General features: G+C 30.4%; 1 protein-coding gene and 1 long non-coding RNA gene across 3 annotated transcripts; both read left to right on the plus strand.

The window, feature by feature from the left end:
- The first annotated feature begins 3808 nt into the window (after positions 1 to 3808).
- On the plus strand, positions 3809 to 5131 carry LOC111242098. Its single transcript, XR_002668943.1, has 2 exons — positions 3809 to 4124; positions 4230 to 5131. It is a non-coding gene; the product is annotated as an uncharacterized LOC111242098 (long non-coding RNA).
- Positions 5132 to 21459: 16328 nt separating this feature from the next.
- On the plus strand, positions 21460 to 23860 carry LOC106767290. 2 transcript variants are annotated; one of them, XM_022784303.1, is made up of 7 exons: positions 21460 to 21770; positions 21884 to 22056; positions 22157 to 22259; positions 22700 to 22816; positions 22895 to 23065; positions 23273 to 23396; positions 23472 to 23860. In XM_022784303.1, the coding sequence occupies exons 1-7, from the start codon at positions 21480 to 21482 to the stop codon at positions 23600 to 23602; spliced, it is 1110 nt and encodes a 369-aa protein (XP_022640024.1). In that variant the 5' UTR covers positions 21460 to 21479; the 3' UTR covers positions 23603 to 23860. The 2 variants fall into 2 exon arrangements, with proteins under 2 accessions (XP_022640024.1, XP_014507632.1); XM_014652146.2 differs by having other exon boundaries at positions 21887 to 22056; positions 23472 to 23613.
- The last annotated feature ends 201 nt before the right edge of the window (positions 23861 to 24061 follow it).

The raw sequence follows: 24061 nt of genomic DNA on the forward strand, positions 1-24061 counted from the left end.
TCCAATGCACCACTATTGATATTGTCTACGTACTTACGCAAATCATTCACTGTCTTGGGAGTGATCTTCTAATGTAACTATAGGTCCATTCTTGACACCCATAGCCTATGATCATCGAACTTTAATACCCCTCAATGACTAATTAAATGATTTTCTTGCATTAAGATATGGATTCTACAACTATTTAGAGCCTTAAATATATTCCTAGTATCTAAAAGCATGAGGAGAATTATTTGGACCACAACTTGGAACTAGCTCTTACTCAATCCTAAGTCAATGAAATAAAACGAGTGATCAGTTCATCAAACAACAAACATAGACTAATTTACAAACAGATTGAATGAAAGCATAGATAAATATCCAAAAAAATTAGAAGTACAAATAGTTAAAATTGATTACATTCAACCTTGACATGAAAAAGTTCAACTGCCCTTAGAATATTGCAATACAATCCCAACAATATAGACTTAAGATTCATAATAAAATCATCTCTCTCTCGAGCCTCGTAAAACAATTTCTACAATATTACTACACATTTGATCATTCGATCAATGCTAAAATAAGGACACGAGGTGTATATTTATAAATTGTGCACGGTGGTCTCAACTCAAACTTTAGTGCTTGAGTTGCAAATGTTTTATTCTAGATCTTTCTAAATTGCTTTTCTTATAGCTTAACTTATAAAAGTTATATTTCACATTTTTACAATGGTAGGTGCTGAGGTTTCCTCCTAATTTTGTGGTATACTTTAGGGTTTCAGTTCTTGAGATAACTTCTTTGAAAAAAGTCTTTATGGTTAACCTCAAGTTTAATGTTTAAGATTTTTCTTTGTAACATCTTAAAAAAATAAATATTGTATTATATTTTTATTTTACTGTTTGAAATAGTTCTTATAAAAAAATATATTATTCAAAATATAATTTTATATTATTATCACTATTTAGAGTAATTTAGTAATCTTTATTTTCTATTTATTAAAACATTTCATTTAATCTAAATCTTACACAAATTTTCAAAGATTTATTTTCAAATGTACTCTCAATTACTTCCATATATTTTAAAAACAACACATAATTTATTCTCAACTTTCTTCAAATCTATTAATATTCTTTCTCTTAAATCATCACTCTTAGATTAAAAACACTATGAGTGTCATATAAAAATAAATTGTAGATTTAAAATAGGTTTAATACATATTTTGTTCTCTTTATTTGTTAATTTTGTTCAAAATATTTTTTCAAATGTTCACATCCTTATTTTGTAAAAACAAGTTGATCATTTTTGTTTAAAACCAAAATAGAATAAATTGTATAATTATTGATTTTTTTATTCTATTATTTAAAAAAGTAAATAGTGTATTAATTATTTGTTATTTTTTATTCTATTAATTAAAATAATTTTTATCAAAAAATATATTATTTCATAAATACAATTTTATATTACTATTAACATAAAATAATTTAATAATTTTCATTTTTTATTTATTAAAATATTTTTTTAATTTATCATATCACTCAAATATTAGATAAACTTGAATTTCAAATCTTTTCTTAATTACTTTCAAAACCTTTAAAAGAATAACACACAGTTTATTTTCAAATTTTCTTAAATAATCCATAAGTTTGTTCACTTTCAAATCATTTACAAAGACAACTTAAACTTAAACCTAAACAGCCCATGTCATATAAAAATAAATTGTAGATTCAAAATAAAATTGGAAAGGCGCCAAAAAAAATGAATTTTTTTTGAAAGTTTGGTTGATGGGTTACGAAATTTAATAATTTTGTTAAGAAAAATTTATTGATATTTTGGATCGTTATTCCTTTACTAGCCCTCCTTGATTAGAGTTATTCATGCAGCTGTGTAGCAGGAAGCTTTGAAGTTTGAATGGTGAAGTGTTACTGCACACATCATATCATATGGCGTTGTCCGATGAAGTGACCTCGTAGCACAGTAGTACCTATCTAGCCTCTGTACTTCATCTTTCTCTTTCTAATAATATACTTTTCTCACCATCTACACCACTACACCATAGTTTCTACACCTGATCACGTGCTGCTGTGCTGTGCTATGTTTTATGTAACCTTTTTCTTTTTCTTTCCATCAACAAATTCGACATCATAATTCTGTCTCGTTATCTGTAATTGGCGTAGGAAGAGTCTATTTATTTTATGCCATTTCTTTCTCCTACAAGAAATACGACTTAACAGTGGTAACATGTGATAATGAGAGAATCACGCAAGGGCATTTAAAAGTAAACTTAAATTGTTTTTGTTTTGTTTTGGATGTTGGCAGAAGGGCTGACATTAACGAGTTCCGAAAAGAGTCTTAAATTGGGGGTATGCGTAGTAGGTTAGATCTATACACGAAATAGAGAGAAATTGAAGGGTAGAATAGGTGTTGTTGCATGGATGGACAGCTGAGGAAGAACTGTGAAAAAGGTTTGATTGGACAAATTGAAATGAAATGGTAATGGGACAGAGATAAATGCAAGAGACACCCATATCTCTTCCACATTTGGTACCCAGCTTTTCTTTTTTTCCATTGACAAGACCTCTTTCTGTAGCCACTCATTCACATGATGTGATCTTCATAACCTATCTTCTCTTTACAAATTTACTAAAATACCATACATATCTAATACACACACCACTTCATCATCTACACTACAATTCTACTATGCCTAAGTTTGTGTCTGTATGTGTAACATAGAAGTGAAAGAATAAAGTAAATCTTTACCCTAGGATGTGAATTACTTAATATTAGGTAATGAATGATGTAGAATATGTGAATTACTTTATATATGAACTTTTATAATAGATGTTTTAAATTTATATCTCAATTGTGATTACAAATAAATTAATGTGTTCTCACTATTAATATACATACAAATTAAACTTAAAATACATTGTGATTAAAATTAATTTTTCAAATACATACTTTATAAATTTTATAACTTCCATTTGTTAAAAAGTATTTTTATTTGAATAATTCTCATGTTTGAATGTATAACTTTTTATCATGTATAAAACATGGTTTTCTATCATTTTATTATTCAATTATTGAAATATATTTTATCATTTGAAACTATTCTTTTACCTTGATAGAATAGAATAGAATCTCAACTGATGAATTTATTTATTTTAAATATAAAAATTTATAAAACATTCAAGAGAGAAATCATATATTTCTATCACAATATAATTATGAATACAATTAAGAAAATATAAAATGCACCATCTTTCTTATAAAATGTACATTTAGGTGTTAAAGTGTGCATAGTAATCATCTAACAAATTGAATTTATGTAATTAGAACAATTTTAAATTAAACATCATATTTGTAAAATAACAAAATTATATTTCAAAATGTAATATTTCTTCTTTTGATTGTATTTTATCTAAAGTCTAAAATAAATAAAAATTTGAACTATTTATGTATTATTCAAATTTTTACCATTCTATTAATTTATAAAATGTTATCATCATATTTAGTGATTTTTAGTTAAATTTATTACTTTAATAAATAATTTATATCCAGTATCTTATACAAATATTAACCACATACATTTACATCCTAATTCTAGTTTAAAATTATTACAATAAAATCACCCAAAGATACCTATGTTTTATTCCATTAAGGTCTAATGCAAAGAAGTCACTCACCCTTTATTCATTTGAAAATATACTCTATCTAGAATTTTCCATACTCCTCAAACCTTTTCATTCTATTTCTCTATTTCCTAAGTTATTCCATAATCGTTCAGATTCAAGTAGTTACTTTTCTTTTTATGAGGCAGGAAATGACTGACATTACTGCTGTTATATGGAAGGAGAATATAAATAAGGTAAAATAAATAATAGATGTAGCTCTTGCCTTTTTTTTTTTTTTTTTCAAATAGACACACAACACACATTTTTTTCATCTGGCAATTTATAATTTAAATCTAATTTCATAATTTATACAAAATTGAATATTAACCGTCAAGAACTTTCAGACCCCTCCTCTCTTACGGCTTATAAAAGGCCCTTCATTTCTCTTAGATTCTACAAGTCGTTTGCTTTCGTTATAGTGTAGCTCTTTGTGGTCAGTCTTTGAGATCTGGGCTATGACATGATTCTTTAGTAAGATGTTTTTCTTGTTCCTTTTTTTCCTTTTCAATTCCAGCATAAGTTAATACTGCTTTTGTTTTATCTCATGTGCTTATGTCTAATACAAGGTTTTCACAGTGTCTATGTTAAGAGTCATGCAGATCTGTGTGCTTGCTTAACTAAGCTAAGCTGCAGACGGAGACGAATAACTGAGGCCTTAACGAATGTAGGTAAGTGAGCTTTCTTCAGTCCACTCATAGGTGGCAATAAGATTCAATTAGCTGCCGACTCATTCATCCAAATGCTGAGTAATACTCTGGAAGGTACTCATCAAATGAGTGAATGATGCGGGAGACAAATTGATTCTTAAGTTTCCTGTACTTGGACTGAAGGGAGCTCCCTTTTCCTTTCTATGTAAGATCCAGCTCCTATTTTTTCTTTCTGCCATGACATATCTAAGATTTTGGAGATGGTAAGTGAAGACATGTTGTCATAAGTATACAAGCAAAGGTTTCATAATGTTTTTTTTTTCTTTCTTAACTGACCTGTTTTTCTATATACTAAAAGTTTGACATGCAAGGGTTTTGACAGTATTTGCTTTTAAAGTGGTCTGTGCTTATGGATGCCAAGAGGTTTGTTGATAACAGCTTTCCAATTAGGGATAGATTTAAGGTTGCCGATTGAGACTCTTTTCTGGTGAAATGCATGGCTGATGAGGGTTTTTGATACAAGGTTAAACTGCTTCTTTCCAACAAAAGCTATTCAAGTTCCAAGTAGTAACTGGAGTCTACGCATGAGAGACATGTTAGCTCGAGCCCATACTCAAACCAAGTACAACTTCACCTCATCTCGGGTCGCGCTCTTCTCAGCAACAAGTTCCTAGACATGGTGTCTGCCACCAGCTTGTTTAATTACTAACATGTCCTTGTTTATTTCTTCCTAATTTTTTTATGTTTTGATTCAGTAAGTAGAGTTATATTTAGCAGAAGAAAGTTATTATTAACAATTTTGTAAATGACATGAGTCTTACTCTTTCTGATTGTCAGATCTACAATATTTGTTTCATATATATATATATATATATATATATATATATATATATATATAAGTCTATATTGTAACATGAATAAAACTATCATAAGGTGGTTGAGGTCAAAGCTTTCAATTAGGAATGCATAGTAATTTTATCAGATCTGCTAACGATCCTAAAATTGATAAATAATTTTTCAGAAGTTATCTAATTATTGGCTTTATTTTTCTGAAGTGATAAATAAAATTTGTAATTAAAGATGGAGGGTATTTTTTGCTTCTTTATGGAAAAATAAGGGACATTTAACAGAATTAAGGAACTTCTGTTGTTTTTACCTGAAACTACTTTTCAATGCATGTCATTATAGTTTGATGTTGGGTTTAATGTTTAGTCAGTGGAATGTTATATTTGGTATTTTCATTAATATCTTTTTTAATTTAGATTTAAGTCTGTATTGAAGTGTTTGTTAATATCCAATTCAAGACAATAATGCAATCTGCGATCCCGGCAAGATAGTCAATAATGAAATAAATAGATAAAGTGATTTTATTCAATGTTCATATATAATGATGTAAAATAAATAATCTGTTTGGGAGTTTTTAATGAATGTTCGTACATGACTACGTAAAATAATATTTGTCAAGAGATAATTGTTCTTTTCAGAGAGTTTTGAAATTGGTTTTATGAATCCGACGTAATCTTAGCAAATAGTTCTTGATAAATAAGTTGAGTCCCTATATTTTTCTTTAAATATATTTGTCTCTGCTAATATAACAGTTAATTTGAATAGGATTATCTAACACCCGAGGCCATAACATGTAAGTTACTATGAAGTGAATGATTTGAATTATGGTAATGATTCTAAAGTTAAGGATTTACTTGAAAAATTTCTGGTGCAGTAGTGAATGGTAATGTAACATGAAACTGCAATTGCAGCTAGTATTGGAATTGGTATTACAATCCTGGGGTAGTTTCTTTCCCAATTGTATAGAATCTAACAGCTCTATTTACGTGTCTTGTTTATATTGATGATTGCCCCATCTTTAGCCAACACAATGGCTAAAGTTGTTTGTCATTAAGAGCAATTGAATCATAAAATATATGAATTTTCCATGTGCCAATCACCTAAAAAGGCTAGTGAATAAGTAATTAATTAATGTGTAAGTATAAGCTTTATATATGGTACTTGAGACTTAACAATGGATATTGTTAAAATCCAAATATGTTTGATTTAGCCTAAAGCTTAATGTTCCTTTATTCTCTGGGACCTAGATGTTTCCAATCCCTTTGGAAATGTTAAAGACATAGTGAAGTGCATAGTTTGCAATAATCATTAAAGCCTTCCCCAGTACGAATTTAAGTCAGATATTGAAATAATAGAATTTTCATCTGCGAATCTGTCTGCCTCTCCTAAAATAGTAGCTAGTCAAAGCAAGGGTTCTAATAATTGCTCTTCCCATCCTTAACCTTAAAATATAAGAGCTATGAAAGGAATACGCACAAAAAAATGGCTACACAAACATGTATTGTATTTCCACAAGCTAGAAGCTTATCTAATAGATGTGACAATAATAACATTATCACTGTTTTCTTTTCTTTGCTAGTGCGAAACAGATTTATGTAAAATACACCTAGATATGGAATCTAATAACTTAGGTTTAGTTACAGGAAAAGGTATTAGAAATTTCAAGATAATATTAATTTATAATATATTATTGGATTAAATATGTTTTTAGTCTCTATACTTTGGGGCGATTTTGGTTTTAGTCTATCTTTCAAACTAAGGTACAATTTAGTCCTTCAATTTTAGAAAACTCTGGTTTTAGTCTTTTTTACTAAATTTTTTTAACTTTATTCGTTGTTTCAAACGCGTTTGAAAAAAAATGTGTCAAACAGTGTAAACAATTCAAATGCTATAATGAAACGTGTTTGAAACAATAAGTAAAATTAAAAAAATTTGATAAAAATGACTGAAACCAAAGTTTTTTAAATTTAAAAGACTAAATTATACTTAATTTGAAAGAGGGACTAAAACCAAAATCATTCCAAAAAATATAGGGACTAAAAAAATATTTAATCCTATATTATTATGTTTTTATTTATTATTATATCATTATGGATCATTTATTATGTTTTGTTTTATGTTCGAAATTTATTTGATTTAGTGTTGGAGGTCCACTTTCTAACACATGGCCTCTTCTTGCATATCAATTAATAAGGTGCTTTAATGAACACAAAGCATCCATGTGCAAGCATTAATACTTAATTTGAAGAAAAAAGTAAGTGGCACTGAGTGCATCATCATGGATTTTCAATTGCTAGAAATGTCAGATAGCTAAGGTTCTTTTGTTCGAGTCTTCCTCCGCAATGACAAAAATAAGAAAATAACAAACATTCGTGGACTGTGTTTGATCTCGATTATTATAATACAGACAATATTACTTCAAAGCAATTAAATATGTTAAGCACGATCAGTTAGACTTCTGACTATACCAACTAATTAAATATCCTTTAGCTCCTGAATTCAAAATTGGATGTCCGTCCAAATTAATAATAGTAATGTAATCTTAAAACACAATTAAAATCGGTTTTGTAACGTGGACATAATATATAAATTAATTATATAGTTAATTTAAAGTACGACATATCTGAATACAGGATATGATGAGATGTTTGTATTTCGGCAACCCAGTTGGATATTGTAATATGTATAAATTTTATGTATTCTTTAAGTTTTTCGTTTAAATTTGTTTTTCTGGGCTACTTTAAGAGGTGAGATTTTGTTCCACTCTAAGCTTTAGGAATTAGGAACTTAAAAGATGTGGTAACATTTTATTAAATTCTATAAAATTTATTAAATTTATAGTTTTTTATTATCACATTTCTTTTTACTCTTTATAAAAGATGTTGTCGAAATAACATTAAAAAAATCATATATAATTTTGAGAGATCGACAATCGTAATAAGACTAAAGGTTATATATTAAGGTAAATTATATGTGAATAATTGAGAATTAAATTTAAGTTAATTGATCGATCGAAATGGAAAGCATAAATTTATGAAGACTGAAGAACGAAAGTTTATAGTGCATAAAAATCTCACAAGGTGGTGTAAGTGAAGGACGAAAATTTCTTCCAAGGATATCTGAAAGGTGTCATGCATGTTCTAAGTCTATATGGGTGTAAAGTAGATAGCATTATATTCTACAAAAACAAAGTTAGTGAAGGATGATTTTATCAAGTATTTTTTTATAAGATGGACATGTAACTCTTTATAAACTACTTAATTGTCCTTTGTCAAACATTGATTGAAGGGAGACATGAATCAAAATAGTTATTGATAACAATAAGAAAGCAAACTGAGGAAAATAAAGCAACAATCGACTGGAGGTTTAGTTGATGATAAATGTTCAAACCACGTGAACTTTGAAATTGCAAAGAGTAGTTACTTGCAGTTTATTCAAATTTAAATTCAATTCAAATATTGTAACCATGGAAAGGTTAGAAAATATAAATAAATTTATTTTATATTTTACAAGGATGACAAATTATGGAACAAATAGATCACAAACAAAAAAATGGTTAAACTAGTGTTAACTATTACAATTTAGGTCACTGCTTTCATTGATTTCAGTTACAAGTTTTTTTCTTGATAATTTATTTTTTCTGCAATTTATTTTGGTGTTCTTGTTATTCTACTATACTTTTATTGGTCATCACATCTATATCATTTTGTGTTCAATCATATTTATTTTTTACTTCATCAATTGTTGCTACTTTCCATCTTTATATTCACTAAAACATCCAAAACAAACAAAAATGTTGACTTGTTATGTATGAGATTCTTGTGAAAATCCACATAAGAAAACAATTGAATTTAGTGAGCGTTTGGATGAAATTGGTAAATAAAATTAATAGTCTTCACGTTGAATTAGTGCTTTACGTCAATATAGAGCCATGAAAATATTCCAGTTAAGATTGAAAAACTTGAGTTTGTTAGTATTGTGAAGGAGAACTCACATAAGAATGGTTTAGTTATAATAAAGAGTAGGAGAGTTAAACACCATGAGGAAAAGTGAGTACTTGAGTTTTTTGTGAGGGAGATGACAAAGGTAGTAAAAGTGTGCCACAGTTGTCAAAAAAGATCAATTAATAATTGGTCTTTACAGATGAAAGTTCTTTTTAGATCCCAAACTATTTGGGACATAGTGGGGGACATGTATAATGAACTCGCAGATGATGAACATCCCAGATTGTTGTAATGAAAAAGATACATGTGAAAGACATATCAACTTTGTACTTTTTGTATAATGCAGTAGATGAATCTGGGTTCAAGATAATAACTAATGCAAAGTCAGCAAAAGAAGAAGAAGAAAGAATGTCAAGAAGTCTATAAACAAAGAAATAACTCTAATGAATGTGAACATAGATAATTTTACTGAATATTAATTCAAAATTATTTTCTCCAATATTCATATAAAAAAAATGGACTAATTTTAGAAACTCCATCATAATATGTTTAGGCTATCATGACGTACATTTTTGCTACGTCATAAAATGTGTAGACCTATTATAACGTACAAAACTATGTATGTCATAGCTCATTTTTGTACATCATCAAATATGATTTTTGTACACTTTCTTCTTGATTGATTTTATTGAAAGAATATTAGATTTGTTTTGATATAATTACCTTAAAACAATACAACAAAGACTCATTAATCCGTATTGAAAGTGTAGAAGGGGATAAAATCTTATATTTTTCTTATGATTTTTTAATTTAATGTAGGATAAAAACTTATCTATCCAATTAAAATTTAGGAAAATACAAATTCAGTATTTAAAATGTAAAAATATACTAAATGGAAAAATAATTTTATATATCTTTTTTAAATACAATTGAATAAACTAACTCAATAACTAATATTTGTGTTAATTATATAAATATTAAAAAGGTCTCAGTTTTTTTCCATGCGGTTGTGATAGGGCAGCGATATGTTAACAACCATTTTTTGACAACAGCTTTGACAACGCCACGTGGCACGTCGTCATTGGTTGGTGTTGATTTTAAATTTTTAATTGAAAAAATGTGTTTTGGTTGAAATGTCCAAAATGCCCCATTTATTTTTTTCCCCAAATCCTCTTTCCAGAAGAGGCGATGTTCAATGTAGGGTTCAGCATTTTGGAATTTTGGATCTGTCTCCTTCGTGCTCGACCTTCTCCATCCCAGAAGCGTTCTTTCTCCGTCGCACAGTCGTTCTTGATTTTGATTTCATTTTGATTGCATTTTGTGTGTTTGATTTTGATTTCATTTTGCGTTGTTGGTTTGTTTGCGAAGGTCGCGGTGTGGTTTAACCGTTGTCGGTGGAAGGGCTTCGACCCCTGAGAAGTTGGTTTGTGTATCTTTCTTGGTTACTTTGAGGAATGGCTTCGACCCCTGACACTACTTTTTCTAACAAGGTATGTACTTCATTTTTGGTTATATTGAAGCTTTGTGTTGTGTCCTGATGGGTTGTGGTTTTTGGGGCTTCTCTGTTTTCATGGAACTTATTACAGGAAAAAAAATTGTATTTTTCATATTGTATAAGTTAGTACATTGACGTTTTTTTGGGATTCTCTGTTTTGGGACTTCTCTGTTTTACTGGATCTTAGTTCAGTGACGATTTTTATGATGTGTTTTAGTACAGTGACACATTGTATAAGTTATTCATTTTTGTCATATATCTTATATAGAAATAGATTTCTATATGTTGTGGTTTATATTTTTATACAAATATATTTTCATGTTTGTTTAAGTATGAAAGAATTCAAGATATATATTTATTTGGTGTGTGATTATGCGTCGACAATTGCAATGTTGAATAGGGAAACAAAATGTGTATAGAATTCAATGATTTTTGTTTAACTTTTGATGGCCAAACTGCGTATAGGATCGTGTATTTAACTTGCAGGCTCTGCAAGAGATGTAAGACTTGCCTTTTAAGCTAGGGCTACTAAATTACCCTACACGCTAATTGGTGTTTTATGGTATAAGGAGTTGAATATGCAGTGTCTTATGGGCTGGTTTGAATATATAATTGTTGCTTTATTTGGTTACGTCCTTGAATATCTTATTTATGCATGATTTGATTTTCTGATGCAGTTGTTTGTTCGACATTCAATGAAAACAAAGTTGATTGGTGGTTTGAATGGAATTTTAACTGAGGAGCAGAAGGGTATTATTTCACAAAGTCCATTTAAATGGTTTTTAGAGCTAAAGGATGACATTAAGCTTGGTAGGAATATACTGAGCGATTTATTAGAAAGGTGGGATGATGAGATGACTTAGATTGATTCATCACTCTCTATGCAATTTGCCTTTCCTTTACAAGTTTCCAATTTTGTTTCTATGATGCGTCAAAGTTTGTAAATTTCATGTGATTATAGCTTTTAATTGTCATGGTTTTGTGTCTGAGATGATTGATTAACCTCTTTGAGTGATTAAAGCAAAGCATTTTGTGGTTGATATTGCATATGTATGATAAACTTGTGATAAAGGTTGTTTGTTGAGGAAGGGCATGGAAAAAACAGTGAATAGAGATTAGATGCATACTTAGGCTTAGTTATTCAGTTTGTGCTATAATATGTAAGACTTAAACTTTTATTTTTGTGAAGTGCATTGAACTTAACATTATATCCTTTCGTAATGTATGATAGGTTAAGATTTCATTGACAGTATAACTGAAAATGGTACCATGCAAAAGCAATGTAAGTAGAACTTGAAGTTTTGTGCTTTGGTAGTTGTTTTTTAGCATTGACTTTTGAATTGATTGTGATAAATTTGAATTGTTGAACAGTGGCGCATGAGGGCTTGGATGGATGCCTCATATATTAAACAAATGAACTCGTTACTGAAATTGACACATCAAAACCGCATTTTTAGAACTCCGTTTAAGTTTTGTTTGCGAATTGATGATTCTATACAGCTGAACCGCTTTCGACGCATATAATGCTTCATAACAGTTTCATTGTTACAATCATCTCCCTCACGTGCATAGTTGTTAATATTCTCATTTTGGTTACATGGGGTACTGTAACCACCATAATATTCTTCTTTCTCCTCAACCAACTCAGTCTTCAATGCAGCCAATTCTTCTTCAAGTGCTTTAATTTCAACTTCTTGTTCCTCTAGAATAGCATCTAAACCATCATCAACATCTTTCTTCTGTTTTTCATTGGTTGCTGACTTTGAATGTGCTTTCTTCCTTACTTCCTCTCCACCTGCATTAAATGATGCTTTCACAAATGGTTGTCTCATTTCTCTCATTGATGGACCATAGTCATCAAGCGTCTGCAAATTCATCAAAACCATCATTGTATAAATTAAATCATTAAATCAAATATGTTAATAAAACCACTTAATACATATCACACCCCTCTCCATAGCAGATTTTATGAAATTGTCACCTACATTGACATCAATCCAATGCAAAATTCTTGGATTTTTATGTACTAAATTATTAGAAGGAATAAAACAATCACAAAACCAAACCTGAAATACATTACAATACACCATAATTACAATAAACAAAACGCTCAATAAAACATTGTACATTTATCAACTCAAACATTTCAAGGAATCAAACAATCAAAATAAAAGATTTACCTGCAACACGTACACACAACCTTCGACATACACAGTCCTTGCACCTTTTCCTTCATTACAAGTTGTCCAAGCTTTGGTAAAACTACGAAGTAGATATTGGTAAACTATACGACCCCAAAAAAACCTACCCAAATCATTTATTTTATCAACTGTTTCAAATAAAATTGGGAATACTGTTTTAGTACGATTGGATAACAATATATCAGAAATTCCAACCAAAATGTATAGCCTACAAACGTCTAATGAAGCCAACTTCTTCTGTTTCTTCAATATAAAGTCATATATAACTTGCAAATCATATTTTCCGTTTGCTTTTGCAAAGTGCTTCCGACAATCACTTTTTCCAAGTCTTTTCTCTTTCAAGTTAATCTGCTCACCATCTAAACCCAACCCTAAACTTAAAGTAACATGTATTTCCTTTAATTCCACAAATTTTCCTCCAAAACAAAAATCACCCCTTCACTAGTACAAAAATCATATTTTATGACGTACAAAAACGAACTATGACGTATATAGTTTTGTACGTTATAATATGTGTACAAAAACTGTCATAATATGTCCAGATAACCTAAATTTTTGTTACATCATAAAATATGTACAAAAACTGTCATAATATGTTCAGATAACCTAAATTTTTCTTAGGTCATAGAATATGTAGACCTATTATAACGTACAAAACTATGTACGTCATAGTTCGTTTTTGTACGTCATAAAATATGATTTTTGTACTAGTGGGTAATAGTTCAAGAAAAGTTATGCCATACCCACAATCTCCATTGCCTCTGAATTCATGCCCTCATGGAACAACTTATCCACCACAAGCTCCAGCATCCACGGGTTAACAGGGCACTGCTTATGGAAAATCTTGTAGCACATCTTAATTGAGGTCTTCAAATCACCCTTCTTACACAAGAAGGGAACAAGTATATCATAAGTTGTTTTGTGCGGGTGAAGACCAAACTTTCCAATCTCATTAAACCACTCCTTTGCTCCGTCCAAATTTTCATCGTTAACAAAACCTTTGATGATAACATTGATGCAAAAGATGTTAGGCATCACATACTCCTTCATTTTATTAAAAAGCTCAACAATTTCACTCACTCTCTTATTCTTGACCAACCCCATCAATTTGGAAGAGCAACTCCACTCACAATGATCAACATCATTTGCAACCATTTCTTTCCACACCTTTTCACTATCCTCAAAATTACCCTTTAAATACAACTTATCAAAGGAACTCTTTTCACAAAAGGCCATAATAAGAATGTGGTACGGCATCAAATTAGGCTCGATTGAAACCTGAGTGGGGAGGGTCCTGAAAGCCTTATTCACGAGGTAGAACTTCCTGGAATGGAGGTATGAGGCCAAGAGAACATTGAGAGAGTCCACTGTGCATCAAATTAGGTCTCATATTTCATTAAAAGTTGTTCAAAATGGTCCCTTTGGTAGACAGCGTTAAATTCTTAATGGTGCAGATGCTAGCGTGATAAACTTTTATCCATCTGTTTTAAACTTATATGACGTGGCATACTGAAAACATTTTAATGTTTTAAAATTGAGGATTAAAATGAAATCAAAAAATTAGGGTAATCAAAAAACCCCTATAATATATTTAAAAAACTCTATATCAAACAAAATTCCGGAAGCTTTCTTCAAGTCCTTGTACCACTCTGGAATAGAGTTGATTAAGAACGGTAACTTCAACTTCCATTTCGTTTCTTCCAAGTGGAACTTCAACTCCTTTACCTTCCGATCCTTGAATAGTCGAATCCATTTGGACTTATTCTCGAAGGGCGTGCATTCGTCGGATTTTTTGTCGCTGCACAGCCACTAGTGCTTGGCGCGACGAGGCACCACACCATGTTACGGAAGGCAATGCAAGAAGCGCGATACATTTTGCAATTTTGGAAGGTAGGTTTGTGAGTTTTTCTGAAACTTTAAAAATCTTTCTCAATTTTTATATGCTTATCACAACGGAAAACTATAGTTTAACAACGTTATTTGACAACCTTTTTGACAACGCCAAATGGCGTTGTCTTATTGGCTGATGCTTTTAATTTTGAAAACGTGTATAATTGATTTAGTAAGGGCATTTTGGGAAGATGGAAATGGGGGTATAGTGTTGGCGCTCTCTTCAGAAATTGGTTTCTTCTCTGGAAAACGAAATTGTGCTCTCCTCTCTCAACTGAACCTAAAACTGAGTCTCTGAAAAACGCCACCCTCAGATTTTCTCCTCTGTCGTTGACGAAGTCAGGCAACGATATCTCTGTGAAAATAACGCAGTGACTGAAAAAGGTATCGGTGTTTCCGTTGAAGGCTGGATTTTTGGGCGAAGAGTGGCTTTTTGGCAACCGTCGAACGGAGACGTTTCGAACGGAGAGGTGTTTTCGTTTTCTTTTTTGTTCGTTTAGTTGTTTGATTCGTTGCCTTTATTGTGCGTTTCTTTTTCGTTTAGGTGGTGTTCGGTGGTTCAAAACTGTGAAAGTTCGAAACTTTGAAAGGTTACGTTTCTTCGTTGTTGACGTGGTGGAGTTGGTTACTGGGTGGTTGCTTTTTGTGGAAAGTTGAAGGTGGATTGAAGCGAAGTCTAGGGCAAAGGTGTGGACATTGTTCCCTTTTAAGAAATTTGTTCTCTGAAGCATGATATTGTTTGTAGAAATTTTGTATTTTTATGAGTCAATGCTTTGTATTGAACCAAATGTTATTGTTTGTACTTTTTCTTTGATGGGTTTGAGTGGTTTTTGTTTATTCCCTTCTGTGTTCGTTAGTTTGATTGAATCTTGTGGTGAAATCTGCCTTTGGGTTTGTTTGGGTGCTGGAAATTGTGATTTATGTTTAAAAAGAACTGTCAATGTTGGACGTACGTGATTTTGATGAGGATGAGGACGTCATAAATTGTGTTGATGAAAAGACTTTGGCTGTCATCCACTATAAGGATCGTAACAAATGTGTTTTATTGATGTTGAAAGTGTAACCAGCATACAATATATAGAATGTACATAACCAGCGTATAATAATTGACGTACAATAATAAGGAAAGAATATATCAATTATTTAAGACAGAATCAATTATGCAAAAACTAAATAAGATAAACTATAATTAAATATATTATTTCCTATCATCCACAAATATTATGGATGTTGATAATACACAAATATAATCTTGTTAGGTGAACATTTGTGGTTCTGTAAATAATGCTCTGTAAAAACAAAATACATTGACGAATGTATTTCATGTGTTCTCGTATGTCAATATGTTTCTTCCATTTTTTCATATGCACTTATATGAAGGAATAGTTAATTTGAATAGGTTTATCGAACACCTAGTAAGTTACTATGAAGTGAATGATTTGAATTATGGTAATGATTCTAAAGTTAAGGGCTTACTAGAAAAGTTTATGGTGAATGGTAATGTAGCAGAAACAATGCAATTGCAGCTAGTATTAGAAATAGTTTTATAATTCTAGGGTAGTTTCTTTTCCAATTGTGTATGTTTCGGTAGATATTTTGTGGACTGAGACAATCTTTTCTGACGTGTCCTCCTTGCTTGCGAAAGCCTGGATAGTCTGAGTCGCTCACCTAGAATGTGAATGAAGTGTGATTAGAAGATGATTCGAAGGTACCTGGCTTGTGGTCCTGGCTCTCTATTTATAATTTGTCTCATGGACCTTGAACTAATATAAGCCCAACAAAATAAAATATAAACAGAACATAATATAAACAAACTTACCTAAAAATCTGGTTAGTTGCTAAATATCTTTAAATAGATATTCTTGATTATTTTATCTTCTGCTTATCAATATCTTTAATAAGATATTCTTGATTATTTTACATCTTTAATAAAATATATCGTAACCGCTCGACCCTGATATCATATTGTACAATGTAGAATCTAACAACCCTATTTACGTGTCTTGTTTATATTGATGATTGCTCCATCTTTAGCTAACACAATGCAGTATTATGGTTTTTAATTGACAATCTTTGAAATGTTTTAGGGAGCTATATGAGTTCTTAAATTGTTTTAATTATAATTCATTTTGCTATCATTATATTTCTAACTGTTTCATACATATGTAATGGTAATATGTTTTTATTTCACAATGCAATATTACGATTTTGGGTTGACAAACTTTGAAATGTTTCCGGGAGCTATTTGAATTCTAAAGTTGTTTTACTGGTAGTTAAATACTATGCTACTATATTTCTAATTGTTTCATACGTTGTTATGTTTTAGTTTCTGAATTTCTAGTTTAACTTTATTTTGTTTGGGTACCTCTTATTAGCAACAAATGTAGAGTTTGTGTTCCATACAAGATAAGATATTTGTATTTCAGCAACTATGATTACAAGTTGGAAATTGTAATATTAAACATTTTAGTATATTTATATCAAATGTTCTTAAGATTTCCATTTAAATTAGTACTTATTTTGGTTTATTTTCTAAAATGCTTTTTTATTTTTAAATTTTTTTCACCTAACATAAGATTTCCATTTAAATTATATTTTGGTTTATTTGTCTAAAATGTTTATTGATTCTTAAAATTTTGTACTTAACATTTTTTTTTACACATCTAAGCTCTAAGGAGATAAAATTTATGTTTCAATAAAATTATACCATGTATTAATAACTTTCATTAGATGTGTGAATTTGATTTATGGTTCACGGGTTTAAAAGGCCTCTTTTTAATAGGTCTCTTGAAGTGAGGGCAAAAAAAAAAGTCATAATCCTAAAACTCTCTCTCAAGTGGATTAGGGTTAGTGTTAAAGTGAGTTTGGTCTTAATACAATATTTTAATTAAATCTTAGAAACAATATCATTTATTATACATATAAATTATATATTTTAATAGATAATATAATATGTTGTAATTTTATTATATTTAAACCAATATTTTTATATCATACTTATTATTATGTTATTAAATAAAATATATAATACATAATTTAATATAATTAACTGATTATAATCTATTATTAATTTTATCAATTTTTTAAAATTATAACATTTAATTTAATAACGCAATAAAAAGTTTGTGTGTGTTCACAAATGTGTTTTTGACAAGTTTTATGCTTTTAATTCTAAGTCCAACTCTATGATTAGAAGTAATTTTGACCTACTTATATTTGTGCATTATTTTTTATTTATTTTAGGTTTAATACATTATTTGGTTCCTTCTTTTGGGGCTTTTGTTCAAAATGATTTCATCTTCGGAAAAAAATCATTTAGGCCTCATATTTCATTAAAAGTTGTTCAAAATGGTCCCTTTGGCAGACGACGTTAAATTCTTAACAGTGCAGATGCTAGCGTGGCAAACTTTTATCCATCTGTTTTAAACTTATATGACGTGGCATTCTGAAAACATTTTAATATTTTAAAATTGAGGATTAAAATGAAATGAAAAAAATTAGGGTAATTAAAAAACCCCTAACCCACCTATTATATCATATTCATAACACCACATGATTCCAAATTCCAAAAACACTTCCCCACATTATAGAACTATACCCATCTTCAAAATTTCAACTTTCAAACAAAAACTAATACTTCATCTGTAGATTTTCTACCATAACCAACAAGATAATAGAGAAAAATGGTCTTATTGGATAATGTGTGTCCATCCTGTTGTATCTGCAGGCCTGCAAATAACACCCATGAAATCAAATTAGCAGAATTCAAAAAATTAAAAAAAAATGAAAGAAGAAAAAAAAAGGGCTGGAGGACTACCTCTAAAATCTGTTCCAACATATCCAACTCTCATTACAACCTTTTTCTTGAGGAACGGTTCTCATTTCTGAAAAGGGGTTGGAAGAGAGTGAGTCGAAGAGCAGAAGCAGTTGAAGAGAGTTGGAGGCAAAAGCAGATATGGCAGCGAACAAGAAGGGAATAACATTGATGCCAAAGTGGATATTTTGCTTTCTCTTACACGAGTTGGAATTGAAAGAAAGTGTGGGGAAGAAGAAACATAATTACTCATCATTTTCGAAACTTTCTTAGATAGTGACCCCTTACCTCATCTTCTAAACCCTAACCCCCAAAAAAATCATAAACAACAGCAACAATAGGCTTAGATAGTGACCCCTTACCTCACCTCCGTGCGATGTTGAACTATCACCTTCAATCAATCACCAATGTCGTTAGCAGGAATCACCAGAAATGAACAACAATGGCGTTCTCTCCAATCGCGACAAAAATGGCGTTATCAGGGTTAGGGTTTTTTAATTACCCTAATTTTTTCATTTCATTTCAATCCTCAATTTTAAAACATTAAAATGTTTTCAGAATGCCACGTCATATAAGTTTAAAACAGATGGATAAAAGTTTATCACGCTAGCATCTGCACCATTAAGAATTTAACGTTGTCTGTCAAAGGGCCATTTTGAACAACTTTTAATGAAATATGAGACCTAAGTGATTTTTTCCGAAGGTGGAATCATTTTGAACAAAAGCCCCAAAAAAAGGGACCAAATGATGTATTAAACCTTTATTTTACTATGAACTTCACAGTGTGGATTCTACTCAATACATAACTAATATAACATTCATCCATAAGAGCATTATATTAGTACAATATCCATACATAATAATTTCTCAAAAGATTTTCCACATTTCAATCCAAATCAATACAATAGTTAATAGACTTGCTCAACAAGCTCACTTATTCGCTTTGAGAGCTACCTCTGTGAAGGCACTCGCTCAACAAGTCATACACCTGGAAAAAAATATAGATACATGTGTTCAACGGGAGGAGATTTAGTGACCAAACCTCCCATAACTCTCTTTTAAATTTAAATTTTACTTGCGCTCAATGACATCCCCTTGCCTAATTGCTCAAGCCGTGGGAGTTTATTGTGATTTTATTTTTAAAGCTCGCTCAACAAGAGTTTGACTTACCTAACGAGTCTGCATAAACCAAAAATCATAAATCTATATAATAAAGAGTATTGTTGGATTTAAAGAGTGTTTTGATCCTTTATCCAAATCAAAAGCAGTAACAATACAATAAAAATGACTCATTAGATACCAAAGATACCACTCCTCATATTCATCATAGAATTTACAACTCAGGTACCCTTTCAACAATTCAATCACATTATAATTCAACCAGATTACACACCCAAGAAAAAAATTCAAATATACCAACTCAACAATTTCAAACTAAGATTACCATACATTCAATTTAGATAGTATTAATTAAAATATGCAAAAAAAATATTAGTTTCCCTTGCATGGGTTAAACAACTTCTTATCTAACCATTGAATTTTAAAGATAGATTTCTTACAAGATGAATTAACTATAAAATTAAAACTTTTATAATAAATCTAATATATCATCATGATAGTAAATAAAGAGATATTCACTTTGAACACATTTGAGTCAAATGAATTGAAAAACAACCCACATGCAACTCAAAAAGCAAAACAATCTCAAAAAGAATAAATAGTGAACTTACTTTCTTCTTCACTCTTCTTCACCCTGATCAAATGAATGTATAGAGCTCTTTGCTATAATCAATCTTGTGAATTTTTTTTCAAAAGAATGAAAATTAGAATTTTAGAGAAAAGTCACAATAATTTTTTTAAAAAGAATTATAAAGGTATTCTAGCTTTTATAAAATAAAACTTAATTAATAGAGAATGTGATCTTTTATTAATAAAATATTACAGTTTCATCTTTTAAAAATCATCAATTCTATGATATGATATCATTTTCTATGTACTTACATATTTAGTCTGAATTTTTTATTAATATTATAGAAATTAAGTTTATAAAATAAACTAATAAACATATATTTTAATTTTTAAAAATATTAAAATCATAAAGAATATATAATAAAAAGTTTAAATATTTAATACAATTACTTTTTTAAGGAATATGTTGGTTAATTCGTATTCTTTCATCAAGTTGAGAGGTGGGGACTGTTAATGAATTAAAATTCTCAACCAAATTTCATGTTTGATGTGTTGTACTATGACACAACAGACATAAAGAACATATAGTAAATTACCTCATAATGTATTGCTACATGAAAATGTATACATAGCATATACAGAGTAGAGGAAAACTGAAAAAAAAAAAAAAAAGTAACTAACAAAACTATAACTTTGGCTTTACATTAACACTCCTCCTTAAGTCAAAGTTGGATAACATTTGCAACTCTAATTAACTCTCTCAGACTTCCAATTCTTTCCCATATCAAAGCCTTTGTCAGTATAGTTGCACCTTCGGTCTACAGTGTTCTATCTCCAGCTTATTTTGCTGACTTGCTCACGTATGAAGTTGGATATCTTACAGTAACATGACGGTGGATTGATTAGTTTCTCTGTGTAATCCGACTTATATACATCTGTATGATAATTGTTTCCTACATTTACAACTTTTCTTTCGGGATTAGACTGTGAATGAAAATATTATATTTCACAATCAAGATATAGTAACATAAATTATCAAAGTTTAAACAAATTAAATTTAGTTTATTAATTATTTTAATATTTTTAATTAATCATTTTATTATAATAATAAAATATATTTATAAATATTTAATTATTATGTATTACATATTAATTTAAAAATATATAATGAAAATTGTAAAAAGACATCAAGAGAATTAATTTAGTACTACTGATTATTTTTTGTTCTTTAATATTTTCAAGCAATAAGGATAAGGATGAGACATAACCAAATGAATATTTGCTTTATGTCACAGCAAAAATGGGAAGTTGCAGTGTGGATAGGGAGAGGCTTGAGATGTTCGAAGTTGGACCATGCAAAGATGCTTACGAAATGGGTCTCTTAATTGGCCAAAGATTCTCCAAACTCATAAGGAGTAGAGTTGCCACAGATCTCATTCTACAAAATCATCTCCGACCCTTTGCCCTTGGCCACACCCCTCATTCAGAATCACTTCTCAAAGCACTTTTTCATGCCAACAAAACCAAATTCCCGACCTATTGGGATGAACTATTGGGGACTGCAGCAGGAAGCGGTGTGCCACTTCTTGATGTAATTGCATAACCATATATTATACGCAAATAGTCAAATGCTGCAACATATAACTTTGAGGTTTTGTAACAGCATAAATATTTAATCGGTGTCTTGTTGTGTGTGCGGTTTAGCAGATTTTACTTATCAACTTCAGGAAAGAGATTCTGCCGTTTATTCCAAAAGAAGGGGCAAAAGGGCCAACTATGGATACCTCGGATGATTGCTCCGATGTTGTTGTTGTCGGTGAATCTATGGCTATTGTTGCGCACAATGAGGATGCAAATGTTGCTCTTGTCGGGCACACGTAAGCTTAGAGATTCATTTATGTCTTGTCTTGGCTTCAGAATTGGAATAACTAAAACGGCTTTATGAGTATTTTTTCTTTGTGAAATTGCAAAGTGCAGCTACTTAATCAAAGGAATCTTGCCGGATGGACTCTTCTTTGTTGGTTATACTTATGCTGGGGAGCTTCCAAGCTGTGCATTTGGCTTCAATAGCCATGGACTGGTAAAATTCCTTGTTCACCAACTATGCATGAGCTGAATGAACAGAAATCTTATTCACTGTTGTTGATATTAGAGTAAAATATGTGTACATAATCACTGTATCTAATAAATTTTGCTCTTTATTTTTCTCCCAATAGTAAATTTCTCAATTTAAAACATGCAATGCAATGAATTTAAGGATTTACCATGTGATTAAAGCGACAGTTCTCAGAGATTCTGTACTATATACCTTCATTTTCTGTCCAAATTTTGGAGGAATAAGGTGGAATGGAGAATTTGCTGTATTCCTTCACTGATATATATCCAAACAATTGAACGAACGCTTAATTTTATTGATTTTCATTTCATTCAATCTCATCTATTTCTATCAATTCAAGCATGGTCTTATGCGAAGAAGCAATGTGTATGAAAAAAAGTGAAAATTGGGTTTACGATTCGCAGGCATTTACTCTGGATTCTGTACCCCCCGCTGAAGATGAAATTGTGGCTGGTGGTATTGGGCGCAACTTCATTTCTCGAGACCTTCTTGAAGCTGCGAGCATGGATGATGCACTGAGTGTTAGAATTTGCGTCCTTTTTCTTCCTATATTATTGAGCTCATTATAATGTTTTCTTATTGTGTCATTATTTCATCAGAGGATCCAAGGGTCAGAAGTTTCTGTGGGGCATTCTTATAACCTGATAGAAACAAAGACCCGCAGGATTTTTAACGTTGAAACTGCATCCAGGAATCGGATTTCAATTTATGAGGTGGGGAAAAAACCTTTCTTCCATGCAAACATGTACCTCCACCTTCCTATTAACCAGGCAAGTGATACAAAATCCTGTTTTGTTGCATTTGTTTGATTCAGACCTCTGCATACCAAGTCACATGCTGCTGATTGGAAATGTCTCAATTCACTTCAATAAAAGAATTGAACTATCGAGGAAATTGCATGTCAAGATAACATAAAAAAATGCATGAGTGAAACATGTGTATCTCAAAATAAAACATCATTTGGATTTCATTCAAAGGTACACGATGAGAATTCAATGAGCAGGCAGAAAAGAGCATCTGTTTTGACAAAAATGTCGAAAGGAGATTTCCTGTCACTTCTGGGAGATATGGATGACAAAAACTACCCCATCTACATGACAGGTAAATTAAAGACATCTCACATCTGAATCCATATACTCTTCATGATGATCACTTTTTCTTTCAACCTATTCTCAGGTCCATTACTTCACACCCTTTGTACTGCCCTTATCGATCTCGACGAACAGACATTATCAATTATTGAAGGGAATCCCAAAAAGGGAGCTGTTTCACATGTTTTCTCTATCGCCCCTCAAAAGTCACCGTGATTCTAAAGCAGCCAAAAAGTTCTTAGAATTGCAAAAGAACATCTTAATGAATGTTGTCACTCTAAACCGTCAAAGTTTTCAGAAAATACATTTTGGGATGTTTCGTGTCGAATACTAATTGATCAACGTATTGTCACTGGTTGGTTAGGCGGTGACATTTTTAAATCAAACCTAAAACTTATACAACTTTCGTAACGTCTTTCGCCAGTTGTGGAAAATAGTGTTCTCAAATATCTATTGCATATTTTTTTATGTGTTTCTTTCCTCCACCTTTGTTATTCTTTCGGATAATGAAATTTTAATAATTGTTTTTTTAATTTATTTTATAATAAGATATATGTCATTATTTTATTAGTTTATTTAAATTTATTTTTAAAAAAGTATTAGAAAAAGATTAATTACAAATCATCACATGTATTGTAAAAGAATTTTCAAGAAAAAATTGTTAAAAAAACTTGT

This window comes from Vigna radiata, chromosome 7, assembly GCF_000741045.1.
Source record: "Vigna radiata var. radiata cultivar VC1973A chromosome 7, Vradiata_ver6, whole genome shotgun sequence".
Classification (NCBI taxonomy): Eukaryota; Viridiplantae; Streptophyta; class Magnoliopsida; order Fabales; family Fabaceae; genus Vigna; species Vigna radiata.

What these genes read in the sequence shown, in the direction of transcription:
- LOC106767290 (XM_022784303.1), top strand. Translation starts at nt 21,480, where the DNA reads ATGGGAAGTTGCAGTGTGGATAGGGAGAGGCTTGAGATGTTCGAAGTT. An exon ending in GTTGCTCTTGTCGGGCACAC is followed by an intron (nt 22,057 to 22,156) that starts GTAAGCTTAGAG and finishes TGCAAAGTGCAG; the next exon opens with CTACTTAATCAAAGGAATCT. An exon ending in TCCACCTTCCTATTAACCAG is followed by an intron (nt 23,066 to 23,272) that starts GCAAGTGATACA and finishes TTTCATTCAAAG; the next exon opens with GTACACGATGAGAATTCAAT.